The 25,172-nt window shown below is 42.2% G+C and overlaps 1 protein-coding gene across 1 annotated transcript in view; it reads left to right on the plus strand.

The window, feature by feature from the left end:
- Nucleotides 1-11,154, plus strand: part of LOC108797472 (glutathione S-transferase omega-1-like) — a 21,649-nt gene extending 10,495 nt beyond the window's left edge. The window contains exons 2-6 of the mRNA XM_018569071.1: nucleotides 3,900-4,008; nucleotides 5,862-6,084; nucleotides 7,777-7,878; nucleotides 10,057-10,163; nucleotides 10,972-11,154. Coding sequence (XP_018424573.1) covers nucleotides 3,900-4,008; nucleotides 5,862-6,084; nucleotides 7,777-7,878; nucleotides 10,057-10,163; nucleotides 10,972-11,128 — 698 coding nt within the window. The 3' untranslated portion in view covers nucleotides 11,129-11,154. The remainder of the gene's footprint in view (nucleotides 1-3,899; nucleotides 4,009-5,861; nucleotides 6,085-7,776; nucleotides 7,879-10,056; nucleotides 10,164-10,971) is intronic.
- The last annotated feature ends 14,018 nt before the right edge of the window (nucleotides 11,155-25,172 follow it).

Below are 25,172 nucleotides of genomic sequence, written 5' to 3' on the forward strand. Positions count from 1 at the left end.
CGGCGCTCTTCCGATACCTGCCGGCGGCCATCTTGGTGATGGACGCCAGCAGAGAGAGGGGACAGTCACCCGGCGGGATAAGGTATGCCGCCGGGTCCCCTCCTCTCTCCTGATACTGTCGGGCGTTCGGTCCATGACCGAGCGCCCGACTTTTCAGAGGGGGGTGACACCAAAATGACTATTAGTCATTTTGATGTCACCCCTCCAATGGTGTCACCCGGGTGCGGGCCGCACCCCCTTGTGACACCACTGAGTGGGTGTTAGATTTATTTAGGGAGTTTAAGTAAGCGCATGACTTTGTAGCTCTGCACATTGTGGCTATATTTATGGTCCCGCCCACTTGTCATGGTAACCAGTTGTTTGGCAGGCTCCACCCCTCCTTCCTTACAGGAACCCAGGCTCCTCTGTATAGAAGGAAGACAGGTGCCTGTCAATCAGCTTGTCACTATGGCTAGGGGTGCGGGACCATCCACTGGGCATACAAATCGGAGTGCCTTCAGCCGTTGGAAGGACCGGAGACTTCCAGCACATTCGGCTGCACCCCCAACAGCCCATGGTATCAGGTGCAAGAGTCCTACCTAGAGGTAAGCTGCAGGGGGTGAGAGCTTAGCAGAGAGTAGGGGGAGGGGGGGTTAGCAATGGAAGATGAAGTAGTGTAGGAAGAGGGGTGCAGACGTGTACAGTGTAGGAAGAAGGATGCAGGGGGTGCCGAGTTGTACAGTGTAGGAAAAAGGATGCAGGGGGTGCAGAGCTGAGCAGTGTAGAAGGGATGCAGAGGTAGGAAGAGGGAAGCAGGGGGTACACAGGTAAGCAGTTTAGGAAGAGGGATGCAGGGGGTGCAGAAGTGAACAGTTTAGGAATAGGGGTGCAGGAATGTATATGTGGGTGGGGCTTGTGTGTGGGCGGAGCACAAGGGGGCCCCATGTTTTGTCAGTCCGCCCCTGCCTCCGCACACCTCAGCTGCCATAGGCGGGAGAGGGAGACTGCAGACCTGCAATTGGCCAGCTACGCGGGACCTAAAGGGAGGGCACCACGAGCCGGCTGGACATGCAGGCAACCTCGCTGCTCCCCCCACCATCACCAGGAGAAGAAGAGATCAGTCTCAGAGCACCTAAATCAGGAAATCAGAACTGTAAGTCCCTTTTATTTCTGTATGACTAACCTCTGCACTGCACATCCCACCGCTGACTTCTGTACTGTGCATCACACCGCTGACCTCTGTGCTGTGCATCACAATGATGTACTCTGCGTCATACTACTGACCTCTGTACTTTGCGTCACACCACTGACCTCTGTAATGTGCGTTACACCGCTGACCTCTGCACTGTTATTACTGACCTTTGCACCACACTGCTGACCTCTGTACTCTGTGTTATTACTGACCTTTTGTACTCTGCATCACACCGCTGACTTCTGCACTCTGTGTTACACCCCTGCCTTCTGTGCTATGCATCGCACTGCTGACCTCTGTACTGTGCCTTACACCACTGACTTCTGCACTGTCACACCTCTGACCACTGCATTACACCACTGATTTCTGTACTGTGCGTTACACCTCTGACCACTGCACTGTGCATTACATCGCTGACTTCTGCACTCTGTGTTACAACACTGACCTCTGCACTCAGCATGACACTGCTGACCCCTGTACTCTGTTACAACACAGACCTCTGCACTCTGCGTTACACTGCTGACTTCTGCACTCTGCGTTATAAACTCTTCACAGAAAAAGCAGAAGGGGAGCGGAGCAAGACTGGGCACGCATGCTGGGTGACAGAGTCCTAGCTAGTGTTATTACATATTTTTGACACCTACAAAGGCCTTCAAACTAGGGACGCACTGATACCAGTATTGGTGAAAGTTTCCTGATACTAAAAACCGATACCGTACTTTAATTTTTCAAATTGATTCGGCTGTGTTAGGTCCCATGCATGCTGGCGACCTCACGGCAGCCTTCTGGGGAACCACATGGTGCCTGCTTACAGCTCTAACGCCGTCCACATCTCCCCTTGCTGAGACCATCCCCAACCCTTCTGATACCGTCCATACCCCTCCTGAGGGGGGGCTAGGTCGCTGCACCATGGGCCTCTGGGTTGTACTTGCCCCCTGGGCTAAAAGTTGCCAGTCAGCCACTGCAGAGAACGGTCCTTCCCATCCGCCAGTATGGGTGTACTTATCTGTACCTGTGCCATTGTAATCTGAATTTCGCTCCTCAAAATTCAAGCACTTGTTGGTCAGCGCAGTCATCTGATGTCACTGACCAACGAGAAGCTCTTCTTGACATTGCTAAATACGATTATGGTAAAAAAAAAAATCTTTTTGTATGAGGACAAGTAGATTTTCATGAGGGACAAGTAGATCAGGCCCCCACTTTAGTCCTTGGACAAGTAGTTTTAAAAAAGATTTCCACACCACTGAGCCCTCAGACGCGGGGATAAAAACGTGCAACAAACGCGCGTATTCGATACGCCTAGGTGTGAACCCAGCCTAAGAGGTAAAACCTTAGACATGAACGCCGAACATTGCGGGATGTTCGCGGTCCGTTCGACCGCGGAATATCCCACAATGCACTGCATCCTCCGAAACTGTAATTGGCTACAGTCTTGCACCTGACCGCAGGTGCAAGTCTGTGCCAATCAGGCTCAGTGCACATTTAGAGCCATGATTGGGCAAACTCATGATGACTCTGCCCAATCATGTCTCACAGCTAAGTCCCTGCCGCACACTATATAAGGCTGCTGACACCGCGGCCCTGAGTAGTGTGTTGTAGGAGATAAAGAGAGAGGGAGTTAGTGACAGCAGATTTATTAAGATTGATAGAGAGAGCAGAGGTATGTATGCCCTGTCCTGTCCTTCAGGGCACTACCTGGATCCCCATACACTTTTTATGGCCAGTAAATTGCATATAAGGCTTCAAAATGGGGACATTTAATTTTCTGAGTTCTACCCCCATAGACTTGCATTGAGTTCTAAGTTCGAATTAGAACTTTTTTCATGTTCGAAAGTTTGAATTAGAACCAATCACGGGGGTGTTCGGCTCATCCCTAGTCTGCACCAATACAGAGATGATTTGAGGATCTACAGCCGAGTAAAGCTGCCCACACACCTTACAATATCTGCAGATTTTCTGTGGTCACATGGAAACAATGCAACAGATTGGCCCAGGTGGAGATTACTCCAGCCACACAGTTAAAGGAGAACTATAAGATGAGTGCTTTTCACTCACCTCATAGTTCTAGCCGACCTGTGACTATGAGACTGTCGCAGGTCGGCTCAGTAGATCGGGAGGTGAGCAAACACGTAACGGCGTTCACTCGTCTCTCGATCCTGTCACGGCTCTCTGCCGTGACAGGGGGAGGGGCTGGATTCCCCTCTCCCCACTCCGATCTGCCAGCGCTGACTGGCGGAACGGACGGGGGAGGGGCGGGTACAGCTGGCTGTGCCTCTAGATAGTCAGAGCCAGCTGTCACTCACGCAGCTGGGCGGATCCCGTCATCTGAGTCAGGATCCGCTCCGGCGTCTCAGTATACCGTGAGCTGTAGATCACGGTATACTGAGCTTGGGTAACGGGAGGACGCTAGTTTGTGTCCTCCCGTTACCCTAAGGAGAACCATGGGGAAAAACACTGACCCCATAGTTCTCCTTTTAACTGTAGATGGAGGAATCTGTTGCACCTTTTCCATCTGACCATAGAAAATCTGCAGATAAATTGTAAGGTGTGTGGGCCTTGTTAATAGTTAGGGTACTTGAATGCATTTTAAGATTTAACTTCTGAGTTTAGTGTCACTTTAACTGATCTTGTGTGCACCGATAAACAATTCCAGGTGAAATATAAATATTTTTGTAAAATTCATACTTTTTTTTTTTTTTTAGAAGTTTTTGATCATTCTATATTACAGGCAGTGCCGCCCCAGGGCCAGTACCACAAGGGTTGCTTCGACTGTACAGTATGAGGTTCTGCCCCTATGCCCAGAGAGCAAGACTCGTTCTGGCCGCTAAAGGAATCAAGTAAGGCATTTAGATGCATACTGTCTGATATATAATATATGCTGCTTATGGATTATTTGTGTATATAAAATATGCTGCTTATGGATTATTTGTGTATATAAAATACTGTACCTCTTACAGTGTACATTTTGCAGTTTGAAAATTGGAAAAAAATTGGTTTACTAAAGCCTTGGACACTTCAGTAGGTAAAGTAAATGTTAACTGAGCTTTTTCAAACTCATTAATGGGGACTGCAGTTTTGGGAATGCACTACTGAAAGTACCTCGAGGAAGATGCGAGGGCACAGCCAGAAGTTGGAGTGGAGGAGGTATAATCATAAACTGCGTAAGAGGTATTTTACCTTTTGAGGGTGGTAAAAATTTGTAATTGACTTCCACAGATGGCTGTATCAGCAGGAAACAAACTGCTTCTAAATATACTTGGATGAGTTCCTTAGTTCACAAACTATACAGGGTTATTGAAATTCTGAGCATCATACTATATAGGTTGAACCTGATAGACCTGTGGCTTTATTCAACTTCCCCTACTATGTAAATCATGCGCAAGAGACAAACTTTATTTTACAATTCCATATTCAACGTGAACATATCTTCACCTTAGTCACTTGACATGAATGGTCTTTGCTCTTTTAGTAAATCAACCCCACTGAGGAGGAAGGGCATCTATTAAAACATGAAAATTTGGTCAGTGATAAGATGATCTGATACATTCCCTGCTAGTAGTATGTAACAATGTTCTTGAGTCACACTAAATGATCATCTATAAGTTGGAAAATAAATATAAAGTTTCATTATTCCAAAATGTAAATATAAAGGTATATGGGCACCTGACCATCAAAGCTGTATAAACTTGTTGGACGTCCCATTTCAAAATCATGGTCATTAATATGAAATTGTTCCCCTCCTCCTTTGCAGCCTCCACTCTTCTGCGAAGGCTTTTCACAAGATTTAGGTCTGTGGGTATTTGTGCCCATTTAGCCAAAAATACTTTTTTTTTTTTGTAAGGTCTAGTAGTGATGAGGCCTGGCTCTTAAACTCATTCCTATTCATACCAAATGTGCTCTTTAGGGTTGAGGTCAGGGCAATCAAATTCCTCCACACCAAACTCGTTAAACCATGTCTTTATTGACCAAGCTTTCTGCATGGTCATGTTGTATCAGAAAAGACACTTTCCCAAACTGTTGCCTCAGAGTTGGATGTGCACAATTGTCTAAAATGTATTTGTATGTTGTAGCATTAACAGTACCCTGGAAACATTTGGATCTAGGGTTCACAGCACATGCACATCCATACTGCATCTTTAAGAGTACATCAGATAAAGATCTCAATGAATGCTAGAGGGGACAGAAGCATATATGTGATGCCCCCTCACGTGAGATTCTGACAGCCATTTTGTTTAGTCCCCCCACCTTCTGCTTTTTATTTGAGTTCTACCTTGTGGGCTCGTGCTTCCTCATGGCTTTTCCCCTAGACCTATAAAAGGGAGTTAAGCAAGGTTAGAAGTTCCAGTTGGTTGTAGCAGCAACAGCAAGCTCATCCCACCTCCCCCTTTTTCCTTGCAGCCTTGAGTTTGTGATTGTGTCACTTCAAGTTTGATGGGGACGGTGTTTCGATATTAGTCAGCACATACATTAAAATTTGTATAGTACTTGGCTTTAAATCTCCTTAAAGGCTCCTAAGTACATAACCATAGTTGACATTTTATTTTGATTTTATCAACTGTGATGTGGGCATTATTTCTTGTATCATAAAGGAAATTTTACATCAGTCACTTGTAGACTGGACTTGTGTTGGGCATAGGTGTATGTGGCATACAACGTTTAACTTTGTTTTTCTTGTGGGTTGTCATTGTAGGCATGAAGTGGTAAACATCAATCTGAAGAACAAACCAGACTGGTTTTTTGAGAAGAGTCCTCTGGGTCTGGTACCTTCCATTGAGACTTCTGATGGGAAAATAATATATGAATCGCCAATTGTTTGTGAATACCTGGATGAAGCCTTTCCTGAGGTGAAGCTGATTCCATCTGACCCTTATGCAAAAGCTGAACAGAAGATGTTGCTGGAAACTTTCACTGCAGTATGTATGATGAGAACTTTATGTACTTTGGTGGGTGGTGGAAAGTGCATACAGAGGTGGAAGCCATTTATTTTAGACCTGTGATCTACAGACTACGGCCCTTCATTTTCATAACTGACCTGTAGGGCACAATTCTTCCCAATGTCGCCAACCAATGGGGCACTATTCCTCCCAATGATGCTAATTATGCACTATTCCTCCCTCTGACACCAGTGATGGGGTATAATAAACACAGCACTAAAAAAAATAAAAATGAATAATGTGCATATATGCAATATTTTCCACATTTAAATGCTCAGTGGGAGTTCACACTTTTTTGATGTTTAGAGGGAACCTAGATTACAGGAAACCTAGATGGCTCTAGAAGTGTAGTGCTAATTTTTATTTTAAATTCTCAGAGTGCCAAGTGAACACTCTATTTGCCTGGTAAATCATCCCCCATGTGTTCAAAACTACTTGCCCCAAAAGTAAAACATGGATCAGTAGAGGGCGATATGGCCTATACATAGAGTAGAGTGATCTTTAATAGTTCTATAAAGAACAGTAAAAAATTGTGCACACAAAAAAGTTTACAAGGTTAATGACCGCATGCAAATGGTGGAACAGACAGGCAATGCATACGTTTTTTTGGAAACAGATTGTCACCCCTCTCCCTATGGGTCAGCCATGTCAACGATATTATGCGAATGGAAGAGCTCCTGGCTGCTCATATATCTTTTTGTCCCAATGGAGTGTGGCTGCATTTCTCCCCTTCATCGGAGCTCAACTCCTTTCTCTGAACCTACATGTCCTTAACAGATGCGCTATTCCTTGATTCACTGTGTAAGCTCTATGATCAAGAACTGGATCTCCCAGGGTCCACTCTCACACTCGCTTATTGTCTTGCTATCTCTGTCCTTCCCTGTAACTATTATTTTCTTTCCTATTTTCACCTGTTTGCATCATTTTCGCCTTGTATCATATGTTTGAACTATTCGTTTTGTTTGACCTACAGGTCGATCCTTGATGAATTTTTATAATACAATTACGTAGGATCACCCTATACTGACAATGTTATCATTTTATTATTTTTTTGATCCTTGCATTGCGTACTTACATATTCGTACCTACTCAACTTAACGAGCCCAGCAAGTCCAATGATCTTGTACAATATCCTCAATAACTGCTAAAGGGCTAATAGGCAAATGCTTGTTCAGTAAAATAAACTGTTATAAACTCCACCAATCCTGAAGGCCGAATCAAACATAAAGCTCTTTGATGTTACCATAGCAGGCTAGAATGCAGGCACATGGATGGCACTACATAGGATATGTAATGCAATAAATCTTGGAGCTGTCCCTTAAATGCCTCCACTTGGCATCATCAGACACTTACACACACACCTCCCCCCGCACTGGTACACTGTCGTTATAATTAAGCTGTCAGATACGTCAGTCATAGAACACGATCCATATAGTCATCATAAGAACCCCCAGCATTGTACAGGTAAAAGCATTCTTTACTGTATCATTTGCTGCCTTTTATAAGATTGTACTCTCTCCAGTATGGATCCACCTGTTTGGAATTGTATTATGATTGTACTGTGTCCCCCCATATTTTGTGAAGCACTATATAAATCCTACATCATCCTCCTCTATGATCCTGTCTGACATAAGGGCATACCTAAACTTAATCCTTTTTTTTTTCTTTTAGGTCACACCTGTATTTTACAAGATTTTCATTGCACATGAAAAAAATGAAGACACAACAGAATTAAAATCAAAGTTCTTGGAGATTTTAAAAAAACTGGAAGAGGTAAGTTTTTTTTTTTTTTTTTTTTTCTTCTTATTGTTTGAGGGAACAATGCATGATGGGTGAACACTGCATTTGGCTCAGTTATTCTGCTTGTGAATAAGGGTAAATCAAAATGTAAATAAACACACTAGACTCTTAGAAACGCATGTTCCTGCTGCAACATAAAGCCCTAGGTGTCCATTTTTTTTATTTTAGGAGTACAGCAGGCTGGTAGTTGAATTTCCTTCTTGCCCTGTCGACTTTTCCCTGGGTTTGGGTGGCTTGAAGAGGTTTGCTATAGATAACATGCTTGTTTATTGTTGCAAATGTAATGTGCCCTGTGTTTGTAATGTGACTGTAGACTTGCCATGTAATCTCAATATACACGCATACAGGGCTGCCGTCAGAGGGGGTGCCGCCGATACTCATGTAAGGGGCCCGGACAGCCTTAGGGGTCCGTCCGGGACCCTTACATGAGTATCGGCCGCGAGGAGGCGGCCGGGCCCCGCAGCACAGGAGGTGGCTGGCCGTAGCAGCCCCGGGCCCCAGCATTACCTTTTACAGGCATAGGAGCAGACTGGGGCCCCATCGGCGCAGCTTTTCATCTCATCTGACCGCCGGAAGTGACATCACGTCACTTCCAGCGGCAGGAGGCCAGGTGAGCAGGTAAGAGGAACTGGGAAGGAGAGAGGGAGATGCAGCACTGTCCAGCCCACCTGAAACCCCTGCAGAACCCACCATTGGGAGTATCAGATGGGCTGTGCAGCATCTATGGTGGGCTCTTCAGGATCACTCTGGTATGTGAAGGATTTCAGGTGGGTCACTAAGCCCTGTGTCTAGCGGGTCACGTGACTGGGTGGACATTAAAGTGTAAGCTCCTCTGTACAGAGACTGATGTGACTGGCTCAGTGTTCTCTGTACAGCACTGTGGTGTGTGTGTGTGTGTGTGTGTGTGTGTGTGTATATATGTGTCAGAGTGAGGGGGGGGGGGTCTAGGGGCAAAAATTTACCTAAAATACTCACCCGATCCTCTGTCCTGAAGCAGTGACCTCACATCTCTCCCCTGTCCGCTCTGGCTGTGTTTCTCTCCTGTGTCTTCAAGTCTAATGGACTACATTAGACATGCTATCATGGTTCCTTTAGACTGCCAAAGCCCAGGGGAGAAAAGGTGGCGGGGTCTGGTCTAGCAGCCAGGCAGTACCAACTCAGTCCACCTTGTGAAAAATCCAGAAACTCAATCAAATTGACCCCCAATCAAAAATCTTTAAATAGTGCTATTCTGTATATGCAATTCAATCCACAATGTGAAAAATCCAAAAACTACAGTAAACATCAGCTCAAATCTGTAATTCTGAATTGTGCCATTAAGGCAAATTTGTGATGCACCATTGTGTAGATCACAATTCTGCAGTCACTGGATGATTTGACCAGCTGTACGGTGGTCAATCACTTTTGAATTGTATTCCCTCTGTTGTACGAATGCTGAAGAAAAATTCTCATTTACTGGTGATTATCTGTCCTTTTTTGATTTATTTTGGTACCCCATCCAAAAATCAAGACACCACACCTTTTTAATAAAACAAAGTATTGCACTTGCATGTAAAAACAAATGAACATTCATATCTTACACCACTCAGCCTGCACCAACTGGCTTCCACTAGTCTCCTGACTTCTTTCCTACAGGGTAATGTCAGTAAGCACTGCCCAGATGCATTTAATCTACTGACTTCCTCTGCTGCTCCAAAACAGATTGCCTGGGAAGCCAGTGTTCTATTGAAAGAACATGTTCCCTTGCGGCACTGCAACCTGTTCAGGAAGCCAGGTTGCCGAGCAACAAGTGAAGCCGGCTTCCGCCTTTCTGCTTCCCAATTGGCTAGGGTGAGGACTCGCTGCCCGGCTTCCTGATCGGCCGTGAAGTCGGCTCCATTCTCCCTCGCGACACTGCCGGTCAGAGGGATTCTCTCTGTAACCAGAAGTTCCAGTATCAGGGTAAGAGCATTTGGGAGAGTACAAAATATTAATATGAAATCTTATTTATCTCAAAGATAGCAAATCCTCAATTTTAAATATGGCAATAGAAATCCACTATACAGTATCTTTATTTTAGTGTAGTTTAACATTTTTATTATCCAAGATAATAGTGGAATCGGTAAAAACCACTGTTAAAATGTTGCTGTCTTTGCTTTGCCTTGTCTTCAGGCTCTGATTAAGAAGAACACGCCCTACTTTGGTGGTGAATCTGTATCCTATATTGACTACATGGTATGGCCCTGGTTTGAGAAATTTGGTCTTTTTGGATTAAAAAGGTAAGAACCAACTCCCCTTACTTTACATTGTGTTTTGAATAGCTTGTTCTGAAATCATTATTACCAGATTTAACTTGTGTTGGCTTCATCCAAAGTGTTAGGATGTAAGGAAGCTCACCCAGGCCTGCAAAAAGCATGTCTCCTAAGTACCCCTGTTGCCCCCAATAAGCATATAACCCATTTATAATGCTGATATCAGTATTCCCATTGATGTAGGAGCCCACAAAATACACTTGTGTTAAGTCCTTGTGCCCTTTTGTAACTCTGGAGCCCTGAGGAGTGGAAAAAGTATATTACAAATAATAAAGACTTCACACTTCATATGCTCAAAGCCCTCCTGTTCTGACAAAAAAATGACTGTATGATGGCCTAACCAAATATTTTCTACATATAAGAGCCATGTGTATGCATAATTGACTCTTAGAGTGCTTTGTGTATTCCGGATCCTGGCAGTATTTCAGTGTGAAACTTTGGCTCTGTGCAGGAGCTGTAAAAACGAAAAAGTCCAGTCATTGCTGCTCTCTCCTTGTTCAGGGTGACTGGTCTTTTTTGTGCATGTGGTTAAACGTCAATGTTTTGTCCTGCCAGTAGTTTATCTATACTTCTAAAGATCTTTAATATAAAGGATATCTCTTTAGACATGCACATGTTACAATTGAGAAGCAGGAGAAGGACACAAAGTAGGCACCTCTGGTGGCAGATTATTTTGGTGGTCATGTGGAAGGAGATGGGCCACTACTGCTGGCTAGACGGACATAAAGAAATTTAGTGCAAGACATGTCTGGGTGACTTTAATTTTTTTTTCTAGTCTTGTGGATGAGACCCCAAACGTCAAAGCTTGGCAGGATCGTATGCTACAAGACCCAGCTGTCACAGCAACCTACACTGAGCCAGAAGTCGTCTTGGCATTTTCCAAGCTCTACATGCAGAACAGTTTGGAAGCTGCTGATTATGGCCTTGACTAAAATAGCCATTCTCTAATATTGTCACCTGTATCCTGTGCCTTTTCAATACAGCCTTCTGTATTTCCCAGCTTCATCCCACCGAGGCCACTAACATGTTTGTTTTCCAGCCATCTGCACAGCAGGTAAAGGAAAGGGGAACCAGTCAGAACATGATTCTGTGAGATGGTCTTGAAGACCAGCGCTCTTGGTGGTCCCTGTTGGTGTTTGAGGGCTGGTATGGGTAATGCTGATCTCAAGCACTTGCACTTCAAGTTAACAATGCACTCCTTTTTTTTTTTTTCTCCATCATGAGCCTCTTCTTTCTAGCCTACTGTATGTGACTGGTGCAGCCAGTGCATGGGTTGCAGTGGTCCTTATGATGATTCTGGCTTTTCTGTTCAGTCTAATAAAGGAAATCTATCAAAGTGAAGGTGTTTTGTTTTAAAACATTCTTTGTGTGTTGCTTTGCTTGAAATTATTTTACATGTGTTTTTTAAGGGCAAATGTGTACATTGTTTAAGTTATAAAATGAGAGCTGGAATTTGCCTTGGACAACAAAATCTGTTCAAACATTAAATATACATAAAAACAAATTTAGATTCCTAAATTAGGCATACAGAAGATACTGTAAGAACTCCACAAATCTAAAGCCTTGACTATTTCTTAATTTAGAGCAGGGGGGTGATTAGCCAGTTACAAGCTGGGGTTTCCTTTCCAATGGGAGAGTTTAAAGTATTTGGGGGTATGAATTACAGCAGAATAAAAGTGCTTGTTTTCAGCAAATATTCCAGCATTGCAAAAACGAATGAGGAAAATGCTGGAGGAGTAGTGGAAGAGTACCATTAGTGTGTGTGTGTGTGTGCCCCCTCAGACTTGTATTGAAACAATGGGAGAGAGACTTGGACAGAAAGTTAGAGGGGTATGATTGGTCTCAGATATTGAACATTATTACCCACTGTACAGTAAATACTGCGTTATAGTAGCCAATTAAGTATTTAATGCGCTTGCACATGGTCCCTCCAGAAAATGGCTACATTTCATTGGGAGTTCCTCTAATTGCTTTAGAGGATGCTTGGCAGGGGGAACCTATTTGCATATGAAATGGGATTGCCCGAAAATAAGACCCTTCTGGAATGGTTATCAGGCGATATACAAAGTGCTGGGCAAAAAGTTGAAACCAATCCCATGGGAGGCGTTATTGAACTTAGAGCTGCAGCTAACTATTATTTTCAAAATCGATTAGTTAGCCGATTATTAAGTTCGATTAATCGGTTAATCGGATAAACTATAAAATAAAGTAATTGAACTTAAAACCAAAGGGATTCAATTTAAACTAGCAACATTCTATATTTACAGCAGCTAAACAAATACTGAGGAGCATGAAAGGTCAGGATTTCAACAAATTCGGTTAGAAGTTCATCTGTTAAACTAAAAATTATGGGCAACAATAAATGACGAGGTTAAAAAAAAAATCACTTTTGATGGCAATAAAGCACCACAGAAGGGATCGGCTGTTTGAGTGCAGCGCTCGCTTATGAACTAAAATGCATGCACAGATATTGTGTATGTTATGCATATATTGGTGATATGTTTACTATACATTCATATAATGATGGATATGGAAAAATGTGTGTGTATATAATAGATATCTAATATACATATATCAGATTCATATTTTATAGTCCTCTCTGCTGATCAGGGCTGCAATCACACATCTGATCCCCTTCTGCGGTGCTTTGCCTTCTTTAGACTTTTTTTTGTCTGAATCTATTTATGCACTCAGCAGTGGGTTTGACATTCTTGATGTGAGCAATTTGCTTTGCACCGGTTTGTAGGAGGAGGGAGGGATGCTATACAGTGTGTCAGATATCTGCAATAAAAAGTTATGATTTGAGAAGATCTGTAGAGTGCAATCACTTTTTTTTTTTCTCTGTGATTCGGGCAACTGAGAGCCAATTTGGTATGTCTCTATGCAATGCAGGCAGATCATGGCTCGTGTGAGGGGGCAGTAGGGTGCTGTGATGTTTTCAGCTGTGTAAAGCCTCAGTACAACCCCCCCCCCCCCCCAGCCCTGGTACAAGCAGTGGTCTGGGTTTTGTTAAATGTTAGGCAAATATGAAACCGCCTTGTCTGGTGGATGCCAGTTTGGAGGAGTGTGCAGTTCTTGACAGGCTGCATTTGCATACAGATAATGCCCATATGTGATGCTGAGCCTCCATGATTGAAAGAACTGACAGCCAATAAATGGAATGACACGCCAGAGACATTTGGGGCCATTCACACCATTGCATTGCAGTCACATGCTTCAGCGCTAGTGATGGGCTCGATGTTCGAGTCGAGCGTGAGCTCGATTCTAACATCGGCAGTTCGTGTGTTCTGTGAACACATGAACTCTCAGGGTGTTTGGCGGGCTGTTTGTCCACCGAGCACCCCAAAAGGCACCGTACATTGTGAGCCTTGATTGGCTGAAGCCTTGCATCTGACCACAGGTCAGGTGCAAGACTTCGCCCAATCATCGCTCTTACAGAGTACTGGGCCCTGATTGGGCAAAGTCATGATGATTCACCTGTCAGATGCCGTAAAACTGTAAACAGTTGGACGCAGCTAGCTGTTACTGCTAGCTCCACCCAATTTATCTGTTGCTGACATCTGTCAATGACGTGGTGGGAGTTCGTCGCTGACGGAACGGCGGTCGTGGTGTGTTTTTTTTAATATTTTTTTTTTTTTTGTCCGTCATTGCAGACAATGCTGGATGTCGTGATTGACCCTGGATTACTTTGGTGGATCCATGTTTTTAAAAAAAAATTAAGACTTGTCAAACTGTCAACCCCCCAACCCCCCAACCGCACATTCCCCCCAGTCTGGCCGCTTTTTTTATTTAAGCAATTTTTTGCTCCAGCAGGTTGTATACATTGTACACATGTGCCACAGGTAGTTTAAGAGTGCCCCCTGAAGCACGATATTTAAAGGAATTTTTAATTTTTATTGTTTCACATTAAGTGATGCTAAAATCACTGCTCCTTTAAAAATGGTATTTTAAAAAAAATAAAGGTTTTCCTTGATTCATCTCCCCCAGGGCAGTACCCAGATCTCCATACCCTTTTTATGGCCAATAAATTGCATGTAAGTCTTCAAAATCGGGACATTTGATTTTTAAAGTTCTACCCCCAAAGACTTGGCATTGAGGTTTGCATTCAAACTTTTCCCATGTTCTAAAGTTTGAATTCCAACTGAACAGGGGGGTATTGCAGTGCGCTGCAAACATGATGCATACAGATTTTTGGTGCATACGCCCATCCCTTCAAATGAGTTCCAAACGTTCCCAGGTATGCAAATTTAGATTCCCATTGGTTTGTCTTCCTCCAGTGCAAAAAAAATGATGCATCTGATCCACTAGTGAAATTCTCACAGGCCCCTGAAGAACAGCTAATAAATTCTAGTGCTCTGAAATGAAATCTAGGATGTCTGGACTAAAGAGCCTGATACTGGAAGTTTCTTTCATTGAAGTAGATACCAGACATAAGGTTTAGGTGAGAACTAGTGCATGTCATCTTTCTCACTTACCTGAATGTTTGCTGATACCAGTGTTTGACAACACATGTCCTCAGGTGGGTACGTTCATTAATTCATACATTTCTGTTTCACTCTTTACTTATGGTGGTTTGTGACCTCTTTTACTGTATGTGCAAATGGTCACGCTGGACTGATTCTAACATATTACTGACCTGATAACCTGTTTTCTGTGAGATGTTGTTTATGGGTCCGCATATCTTACAGGGAACTAAAAACCCAATAAATTGTGGTTTGTTTAGGGATTAAAGTATAAAACTTTTTTTTTTGCATAATCTATTGCTTGGTAGCAATAGATACTATATATGCAAAAACATAACTTTTTTTTGTTTTGTTTTTTACTTCTGTCTCCGCTGCTCGCTATTTTCCAAAGAGCTGAAGATTCACGAGCGGCTGAGCAGCATGATGGGGGGCACATGCGCAGTAGAGATCTTCAGTGGGGAGAGACCGTGTAAGTCAATGCACGCAACCCGGCAGGGTGCATGCACACAAACACTGTGGGACACAAGACACTGCGGAACACAAGACACTGCAGTCAGTGCTGGATCAGAGATCAGCACCAGCTCTCGAGGGACTACGGGTAAGATGATCGGATCAAGAGGCAGCATGGGAGGGTGGATATTGTGACTTTAATGTTAATTTGAACTGCCTACACTTCTGTGGTGAATGTGAGGATGCATTCAGTTAAAGAAAATGTCAGTCCATGAAAAGGCATTGGTCAAATAATCATTGATTTGTAAATGTATTTATCACCTTGCTGGCTGTGGTGGTACGGGAGGGGGGTTACCTCTGCACATTTATACAATACAATGGACTGGCCAAAAGTAATAGCACTCATTTCCCCCATTCAAAACTACAAAGTGCCATCAGTGAAATACAAATGTTGGCTTTATTCCAGCAATACAAGGTATGCTATGATCTGTATAGTGATTGTTTTTGACAAATGTGTTGCATCTTATGGAAACAAACTATAAAAAAAACAAAAAACATTTTGATCTACAAACTTGTTGAAAATGAGATCAAATTTGACTGAATACAATTTTTTGTTATCTTAAATTGTTTTTGAATTGTTTGAAACCTTTACATTTCTGGCCATACACATACTAATTGATTACGGATTCTATTATTTCAAAGAATGTTTTATTCAAATCATTGTAAAAACATCATAGGAAATAGATCAATGTATGACTGGCATATGATCTGCCCTCATTTATCATTATGTGCATTGTTGGCCACCTCAACCAGGGCTCCTCCAGAGGTTACTAGGGTTTCCATGATCACTGATGGATTAATCTACTGTTTGATGCCTGCACAGTTCTGGGGCTGACACTTGGCAAGAGCAAACCGCTTGGGACCAGATAACTAACCTCTGACATCAATGCTCTTTCAAACTAAGGCATTATTCCCTCTAACCCCAATCTAGGGGGCAGTTTTCTCACTGACCCCCAATGTAAGAGACATTTTTTACGCTGACCCCCAATCTAAGAGGCATTCTTTCTACTGATCCTCAATGGCCACCAATGTAAGCAAGGCCCTCCTCCTACTTACTATCAATGTAAGGGACCGTCTTCAACTGACAATACATGTGGGGGATCCCTTTCCACTAATAAACACTGTAAGTGAGCTCTTCTTCACAGACCTCCAATGTAAGAGCGTTCTCCTCCCACTCACCACCAATATAGGGGACTCTTCTTCACTGATTACATTAAAGTAGTATTAAACTCTCAAACATTTTTTCAATAATTAATCCAGCTCAAACAAATACTGTATACATTGCCCAGCAGAGCATTGCTTTACATTTTTTGCCCAAACATTTAGTCGTCGTGTTTCTGAACAGCTGCTTCCAAGTCTCTCAGCTCCGCTTCCCTGAACTTCCTGTCCACTACAAAATCACAAGGGACAGAGCAGACTCCAGTAACTGTTCATCTACTAGCAGGGAGAAGAGGGGAGTAGCTTGATTTGCTGTGTTTGTGGAGACACACAGCATACTAGCAAGCACAAGGGTCACTCTGAAACAGGAAGTCAGGGCCAGTGCTCAGGGGGCCAGCTGATTGTGCAAGAAACTAAACCCTTTAAACATCAATGAGCAGCATCCATTGTAAGTGATTTAAAAGTATTTGAAATAGCTTAAAATCCTTGTGACTTTATTATCACTTTAATGTACTGTGAGCTGCAGATATATTTTTTTGAAGGGGGTGCATTAGGGGCAAATAATGACTTTCTGGGTTCAGGGAATACTGTACGTCCATATGTTCTATAAAAGATTATGTGAGTACCAGGGTATATCCACGTACAGCCACACACACGGCATTCATCTTTATGGGCGACACTGTGCACAGCGACTGGGCTTGTCAAGCATGGAAAAAAGCTTGAACTTTTATGTTTACGTTGTGTGCACGAGCCCTTAATGTGGTAGATGAATTGTCAGCATATGTGTCTCATCATAAATAAGGCTTTTAGATTTTAGCTTTCTAAATAGAAAAGAAGCTTCTACACCTAAACATTACCGTGTCAGCATTTCCAGTTTAAAGGAAAAATAAATCCTTGTCTCTAGTGAAACCAAAGTAAAATGTCATGCACCTATTGCTACATTTATATTGCTGAGTAAGAAAATGAGTAGGAAACGACATACTTGCTGAACCTGTAATATCAAATTCCCCCACAAGGGAGCAGCAATGTGAATTTTATGTTTAATACATTTTAATTTAAAGATAGGAAAAAGTGATTAACCATTTATCCAATATCAATATTATCAGGCAAAATCAATTCTATGGCAATATGTAATTATTATATATTGCAATACTATTATTTATGTTAATAGATTACGGCAAGTGGTTTTTATGGTTTAGGGTTTCATTATACTGTATGCATTTATATGGGCATATAGGACAACAATAACATTATACATATTTTTCAGCAGTGTGGCTTTTTTCTTCAGAATATATTTTTGTTGTATTAGTGTTCATCAGCATCTAAAATAATCTTTTCTGGCACAAGGACATGATCAAGATAGTAAAACGTACCCATATTGCCATTTAAAGCACACTGTACCATGAACGTTAGCTGTTGTACATGAAACCCCCTGTGGACCAGAGCAATTTTTACATTTTCACTATGAGCCAGTTTATTTGGCTACAATTACTTAACATAATAAAGTAATGCATACTCGGGTTATTTGTCACATGAGTTGGGAATGCAGAGACAACAACCACTAAAGTATGCTCCACTCACCGCTGGGGGAAGTGTGTGTCTCAGTGCAAGGAGAGACAGTGTGCTGAATGCAGCAAGTTCTGTGTTTGGAGCCAAGCCTGTCAGCAGGACAGGTTTCTGTGGATGCACTGTAACTGGTCCCATAGAGGAAACGGACCCAGCTCAGAGGACTATCGCTAATACCCAGTAAGGCTCAGTGGAGCGGACTTTTATTTGTTTATGTCAATTAAATTTTTTGGGCTGGATGCCTGTAAAATTTTTTTTGTCAGCTGTCAATTTTGTTGAAGAGACTGTGAGTTCGCCTCTACATTGAGACTAGTTCCCTACAATATATATATTTGTTTTTAAGACAGTGAAGTTCATCAAGTCAAGAAAATACCATTTTCAAACAATCTTTGTTGTATTTCGAAATACAGCTTGTAGTTTTAGCTTATGGCAAAATAAGAAAAACAAAATGCTTACATAGCGCAAACTGAAATTTACACAAGTGAATGCCTAGTGAGTGAGCACACTGTCTTAGGGTTTGTTTCCACCAGCCCGTGTGCTCATCGCACTTTACCATGCACGGAACGCAAGGGATTGCATACGCAAAGTCTCCTTGTGTTCTGGTGCGGGAAGGGGCATGGCAGTGCCATTCATGTCAATGGCAATGCAGACACGACCCCTGGCCGCAGTGTGATCGGCCGCACAGGACCGCGTGGTAAAACAATGCCCTGCGTTCCAGTGCAGTACGATCGCAAAAAATCGTGCATGCAGTGATACAGCCAAATACTTCAAATCCCAGACTAATTGTTTTCCCAATAAAGTGGAGTTTCCTTTATAATGCTGCATTTTGCATAGTCCTTAGCCTGTTCTTTAAAGTAGGATTAAACAATTTCCAATGATGAATTCAGATCAAACAAATATACATTGTCCTGCCAAGTATTTATATAAATATCTGTACAAGCACTTACAGTAATCATGTTTCTAAACAGCTGGATCCCACTTTCGGCTTCCCTGAACTTCCTGCCCAGTACAAGATCACAAAGGACAGAGCATTCTCCAGCAGCTTTCTATCTACTAGCTTGGAGCAGGGAGCTGAGGAGTGCCTTGCTTTGCTATGTCTGTGCCTTTAAGGACACACGCAAGGGTGGCTCCAAAGAACCATGCAAGGGAAATAAGCCACCCGGAAACAGAATATCAGGGCCAGTACTTAGGGGGCCAGCTCATTCTGCAGGAAACCCAAACTTTTTAAACATCAAGAAGCAGCAGCCATTTTAAGTGAAATGATAAGCATTTGAACTAGCTTAAAAACCTTTTAACTTTAATATCACTTAGTGGTACTGGTTCATGCTGTGGAAATGAAGGATATTTTTACAAGATGAACATGATTTCTTTGTTATTCAGCCCATACCTGGCTGTGAAGCAACTGGGATTGCAGGTTGTGAAGAATAAGACCTTTGTTCCTGCTCAAATGCGTCTGCTGAGTTCATAATGTATTAAAAATGCAAGTAAACTCATTTACATCTGCTCGTTCTCTGTCTGTATGTGAATGTCAAGGCCAGCTACAAATGAAAACTGGCGTTTGTATCAAACGTATGAGTAGCATACCAATAATCTCTCTGTGTATGGACGTTTTCACATCCATAAAGGTTTCTGTGGCTGGTAAGTTTTGAGTAAGGTCTAGGCCCTACTTTAGGAATGGACATAGAATGGCAAGGCCTAGATGGAGTATACATTAAAGTATACAGTATACATTAAAGTGAATCTAAACCCAAGCACAAAAATTTACCATACTGCAACTTAACAGTCCTCAGATGTGTGGACCACATTCATTTTCTTTTTCAGGCTTTTTTCCTTTTTTTTTAACCTCGTGATCCTGTCAGTAACACACTTCCTGTAACAAGGTGGTATCAGAATACACACCTGGGAACCAGAAAACGCACCTGTCACCTTAGCTTCCAACTGATATGATATAAAAGGGCAGATGAGTAGAGTTTTTATGGAGATAGAAGGGTTCCCAGCTAAAATATGACAGTAATTGGGACTGCCTCATACTATGTGAGTACTCTCTCGGGAAAGGATGACCTTCTATGGCAAAGAAAGCTAGATGGAGAAGGCATGCTGGCAGCTTCTTCTATAAGAGAGACCAATGGAGCACCACAGTCCTAAAAAAAGGAAAGATTTTTTGCTATATTGTATCAACTTTGTTATGCCACCTCGATGGTAAAATAACATGTTTGATAGTAAGGTATTAAACCTGCCTGGATATTGTTTATTATGTGTTGCAATGGTGGAGAGAAAGAGAGAGGTGCTCAGGCCTTGTGTGGGCTTTGTTCGTGCAGTGAGAGCTCAGGTGACTGGTGCTCGCTCTGTCCAAAAGAAAGGTAAATCAAGTGCCGAAAATTACTCTTAGTCAATGCATTGGTTAATTGGGGATCCCGAAAATGTGTGGAGAAGGAGCCAGGGGAAGCCAATATATGATCTGCAGAGGCTGTCCACAGGGAACAAGCTCACCTGCAGTGAATCTACCTGTGTGTAAAAAGTCGGAATTTATAATAATGGACTTTGGCAAGTTACAACTGGGCAGTACCCGGTAACCATTAGAGTTGTAATTTCCATCCCCGAAATAAGGGGGAGCAGGCCTTCCAATTGGTTACATTCCTGTTCAAAGCTCTCTCTATAACATACGGTGGACGTGTTCTGTAGTCCACAGAGGTGAACTGGTCAAGGATGATGATAACACTGCAGAGAGCACAGGAATTTATGAGCTCTGGAAACAAATGGATTCTTAGCAGGATCAACGAGTTTTGTTTTTGCACTTATTAAATATAACAACATGTTTTCAATGGTATATTTATTGGACCAAATCACAGCAAATGGAGAAGTTCAAAGGGCAACAGACTAGTTACCAGTATTACCCATGGTTTTTCCTCATTACTGACCTGACATGCCTTGTTCTGCACAGTATCTCTGTGTTAAGGTGGACATCTTGGTAGAGGCAGGGCTTTACTTCCACAGATCAAAGACTCCAGCAAGGAGAATAGTAAGCAGCACAGTAATAACATCACCAAATCTCCTGAGACTAGCAGTTAGAGGCAGCAGAGCCATAAATCTCACACTGCAGATAAATAACTATGAGGCTGCAGGCACAGGAGTGCCTAGTCACCCTCCCATACCAGGAAGTGGACTGATATTTTTTAGGAGTAATTCCAGATAAAAAGTAAATTTTATAGGGTATTGCTTAGGCACAGTTAACATGTCTAGATGTTCCTAATAACATAGCAAATCGTCACTTTTTGAAGTGTCGGCAAACAGCTGCATATACAGAGGAAATGCATCCACAGTTTTGATGTCTTCAGGCACTCCAGCAATGGCGGCATGGCATTTCTCAGGGCGGGTTTCTTGATGGTAACAACAATAGAACATATCTGTGCCAGGTGTTTTGAGTGCCTGGGTAATAGGGTGACAACAAAGCACCATGATTGGGAGACTGCCACCCTGTACCAGGAAGTGCTTAGGACCTTCATAGCAGGATTTCCAGGTTTTTATTTAAAAAAAAGCTGCGGATATAAAATTATTGAAAACTACTCTCCAGATTAAATTAACATTCAATAGACATGTTGCTTTTTTAGGGCATGTCTGTTGTTTCTTATACTAAGAGTCTATTATCAATAAAGTTGCCTAAAAGGACAGATAAGTAAGTATAAGGTGACACAAAAAAAATGGCAGCACTGACGCAACAAAAAAGGTAATTAAGTAAAATGCAGCATTCTGAAGGATAGCCTTTGTCTGTGACTGACTTGTGATTGCTCTTGTAAACATTCATTTTAATTTTACATAACTGAAATATCTTCTGCAGATTGTTAGAGAAAGAACATACATTGCTAGTATGCAAACATCAAAGTCAAGCTGTAACAGAGCTTTGCTATGAGCTATGTTTTTATTGTATCACAAGAACCTAAAGCTCTCCCATATGCCTACCAAACTTGTGATATTTTGTATTTATTTACTACATGCATTTATATAGTGCCAAAAATGTAAATAATGAACATCCACATCTGTCCTTGAGGGGCATTCAGTCTAAGATACCCATCTCACGTCCATACTAGAGCCAATCGACCCATCAGAATGCCTTTGGAGTATGGGAGAAAACACATGCAAACTCCATGCAGATTGCATCCTGGATTCAAACCAGGGACCCCCAGTGCTGCAAGGCAGAAGTGCTAATCACTAAGCCACTGTGCTGCCCTGTGACTGGGTTACTGCACTACTGTCCAGTCATTCCACAAGAGCTATAAACTTCCAAATTGCATGGATTTTTGATTAGCATACAATAGAAAATTGGGGAAGGTTTACTTTATGAAGAATAAGTAAAGTGGAACTTCAGCCATCATTTTTTTAGTTCTGTTCTAGTTAGAACCTCCGTCAGTTTTCATTGCTATCCAAGTTAAAGTGCAACTGCAGCCAAAACCTTTCTATTTGTCCTGGTGACCACTATCATTGGAAATGAAAGTATAAGAATATCCCAAATTATGGGTTGTCACCAGAATAGGAATAGATGAGAAATCTTCCAATGAGGACACCACTTCTGGTGTCCCTGCTGACTACCAGGGATTTCCCTTACTTTGGAGGAAATTCCTCTCACTTGCTGTTTTCACTATCGGAGTGTAAGTGAGGGGAAATCTCCCCAATGGGACCGGGGTCTCCCCTAGGCAAAAAAGCTGGCAGGGGTTATAATGCTTCCTTGCTCTATCTGAAACAAAAAAAAACACATTTTGGCGCTTCAGTTATTTGTTAAGGAAATTATATATTCGTTTCTGTCCCGGTGACCACACAGGAAGCTAAAGGATGTCCCACCAGTGGGAACATAACAATGAAAACATGATTGTTTCTAATACTTTCCAACTATGTTTATTATGTTCAATACATCAGTGCTTATGATAGTTTAGATGTGATCAGACTTTCTGATGATTAGAGGGGGGATTGAGGGACTCTGTATTGTACATGCTTGTCTTTTAATACTTACATCAAAGTATTTTTTCCTTTTGGCTTTTACAGTTCATCCTTTCTTGCTGTTCTATATTTTGAATCTTTATTTTCATATACAACTTTATAAATGCTTTCTGTAGTGGTCATCTCTACATCAGGGTATGTGATTAGCATAATTTCATAGAGGAACTCTGTACTGAGAGGAATATGTAGGCTGCCTTTGAAGACCTGCTTTTGAAAATGCTAGTTCCCTGACTGTAATTGGCTTCGCTGATTTCCAAGTCTCTGGCTATAAACAAGTATGCAGCAAATGAGGTCAAAAACTCTCATCTGCATACTTATGCCAGGTTTGTGACTATGAGTTAGTTAGCAATGGAATGAAATGTGGTACTGGAAGTACTGGATTTTCTATCTGGAATGGCACAGGATCACTGGTAAAGTTCCTATTACTGTGGCAAAGGGTTGTTTAGAAACACACTGTCACTTTGTCTGATGCTGTGGTACCTCACTGCCCACATGTTCCTGACCCAGCTTGTCCCTGACTCCTTCTCTGCCTGCCCAGTTGGTACCACTTTGTCTGATTGTTGCTGGTCCTGGCCTGTTCTTGACCTGTTCACATTGGTGACCCTCCTTTCCTGTCACCTCTAGCCACTTATCGACAGCGCTCTCGAATTCCAGTGACATTACTATCCAACAGTAATCATGCCACACTTTCATTCCCTCCCTCCTTGTTCTCCAACCTAGGGGAGCTTGGACTGGACCAGTAAGAGAGGCCACCCTCGTCTTTTCAGGTTCCTCGTTCAGGTACGTAACACAGTGTCTCTACAAGGGCTGCAAAAAGACAGTTCCTTGTTTTTATTCCAACAGACCAGAGACAAAGACTTGAATTTAGAGAGCGAGGAGCTGTAGAGCGAACTCATAGCACAACACTACAAGGCAAAAAGTAGAAACTTCTCATGTAATAAGCAAATACAGCTGCCCCAATGTATGTATAGATTTACAAATTATGCACAGAAAGAAGGTTATTTTTAAAACATACGCTGGTGAAGGATTAACAGTAGTTGAATTATGTTCACATTTACTTCTGAAATGCAGTCTAAAGAGATTAAAGCTTCCATTTAAAGCATGAAAACATGTTTGTAACATTTTCTACATTCTAGAATGCCTAAAACAGTAGATTTAACTTGGCCACAAGACGAAGGTCAGCAGAATAAGCAGAGACCTTCAGCATGGCCCCAAGACACAACAAAGGCTTTGGAGAGCCAGAACTTGAGCCTCTTGCCCATATACAGTGAAATGACTAGTGACAGTACAGAAATATATTTTGGATCACATGATATGATTAAAGAGGATTATTAGATCAATTTGCTTAGGATGATTTGATCATTTATGTAATCCCTATGTGAAATGTGTGCATTTCTACTAATCCGTTCATTACCTTTGATGCCTGTATTAGAGAAATGTGCAAAACTGCTAATTACGATACCCCCCAGAACAAAACAGAAAAAAAATGTTGGATTTGAAAAGTAGTTAAAATTTTAAACACATTAAATCCTTTTGATTGTAACATAACATGGAATATTGTAATGATGAATCAGTATCTTCCAAATTACAACTATTCTAAGTAAAGCTTAACTCCTATTTAATGAAGTTAAGAAAAAGTAGCTCTGTCTGGAATACTAACTCTATCTGTGGTGCTGTTCCCATTGGTAATTCATTTTCACCATTAGATGTTGCCTCTCTTCTCCTAGGTTTCTGTTTCTTCACTTTCTGTAAGCCCAGGGTGTCCAGGACATGTCCCCTGGGGCTATGTCATCCCGCTGCCCTGGGCTAACAAGAATAAGCTCTTTGCAGCATTCAGTACCCACCAATGACCAAAGGGAGAGGAGGAGTAAAAGGATCAATGATATCACCCGACCAGACCAAAGACCCCTGTAAAAAAGGTTTGTGTAACGTCTGTGGGGGCTCCAAGATGGGTGAATGAAGGAGGTGGGGGTCACTGGCTTGGGGTCAGTTGACTCCATTCACAAACAAAAACTGTTTCATGAAACCTGTATCATAAAAACATGAGCAAAACTGGAGCTGTTGCTTAAATGTCACAAGCCTGATCTCTTGTGCCATGGTTTTGCTAAAAAAAAAAGGATAACTGGATGATGTGGGACAGGAAATGCATTGTCTGGCTAGACTATGCAGGAAAAACAGAAAGATCTCAGGACCTACATTTGTCCTCAGTCATTACGTCGCGACCCAAACCACACTGTAATGGAATGCACAGCATTAGGGTACCGTATGTTCCGGTGCAGGCGAAGGATGA

The sequence above is a fragment of the Nanorana parkeri genome, unplaced genomic scaffold (genome assembly GCF_000935625.1).
Source record: "Nanorana parkeri isolate BGI_ZX_2015 unplaced genomic scaffold, ASM93562v1 scaffold1282, whole genome shotgun sequence".
In the NCBI taxonomy this organism is placed as follows: domain Eukaryota; kingdom Metazoa; phylum Chordata; class Amphibia; order Anura; family Dicroglossidae; genus Nanorana; species Nanorana parkeri.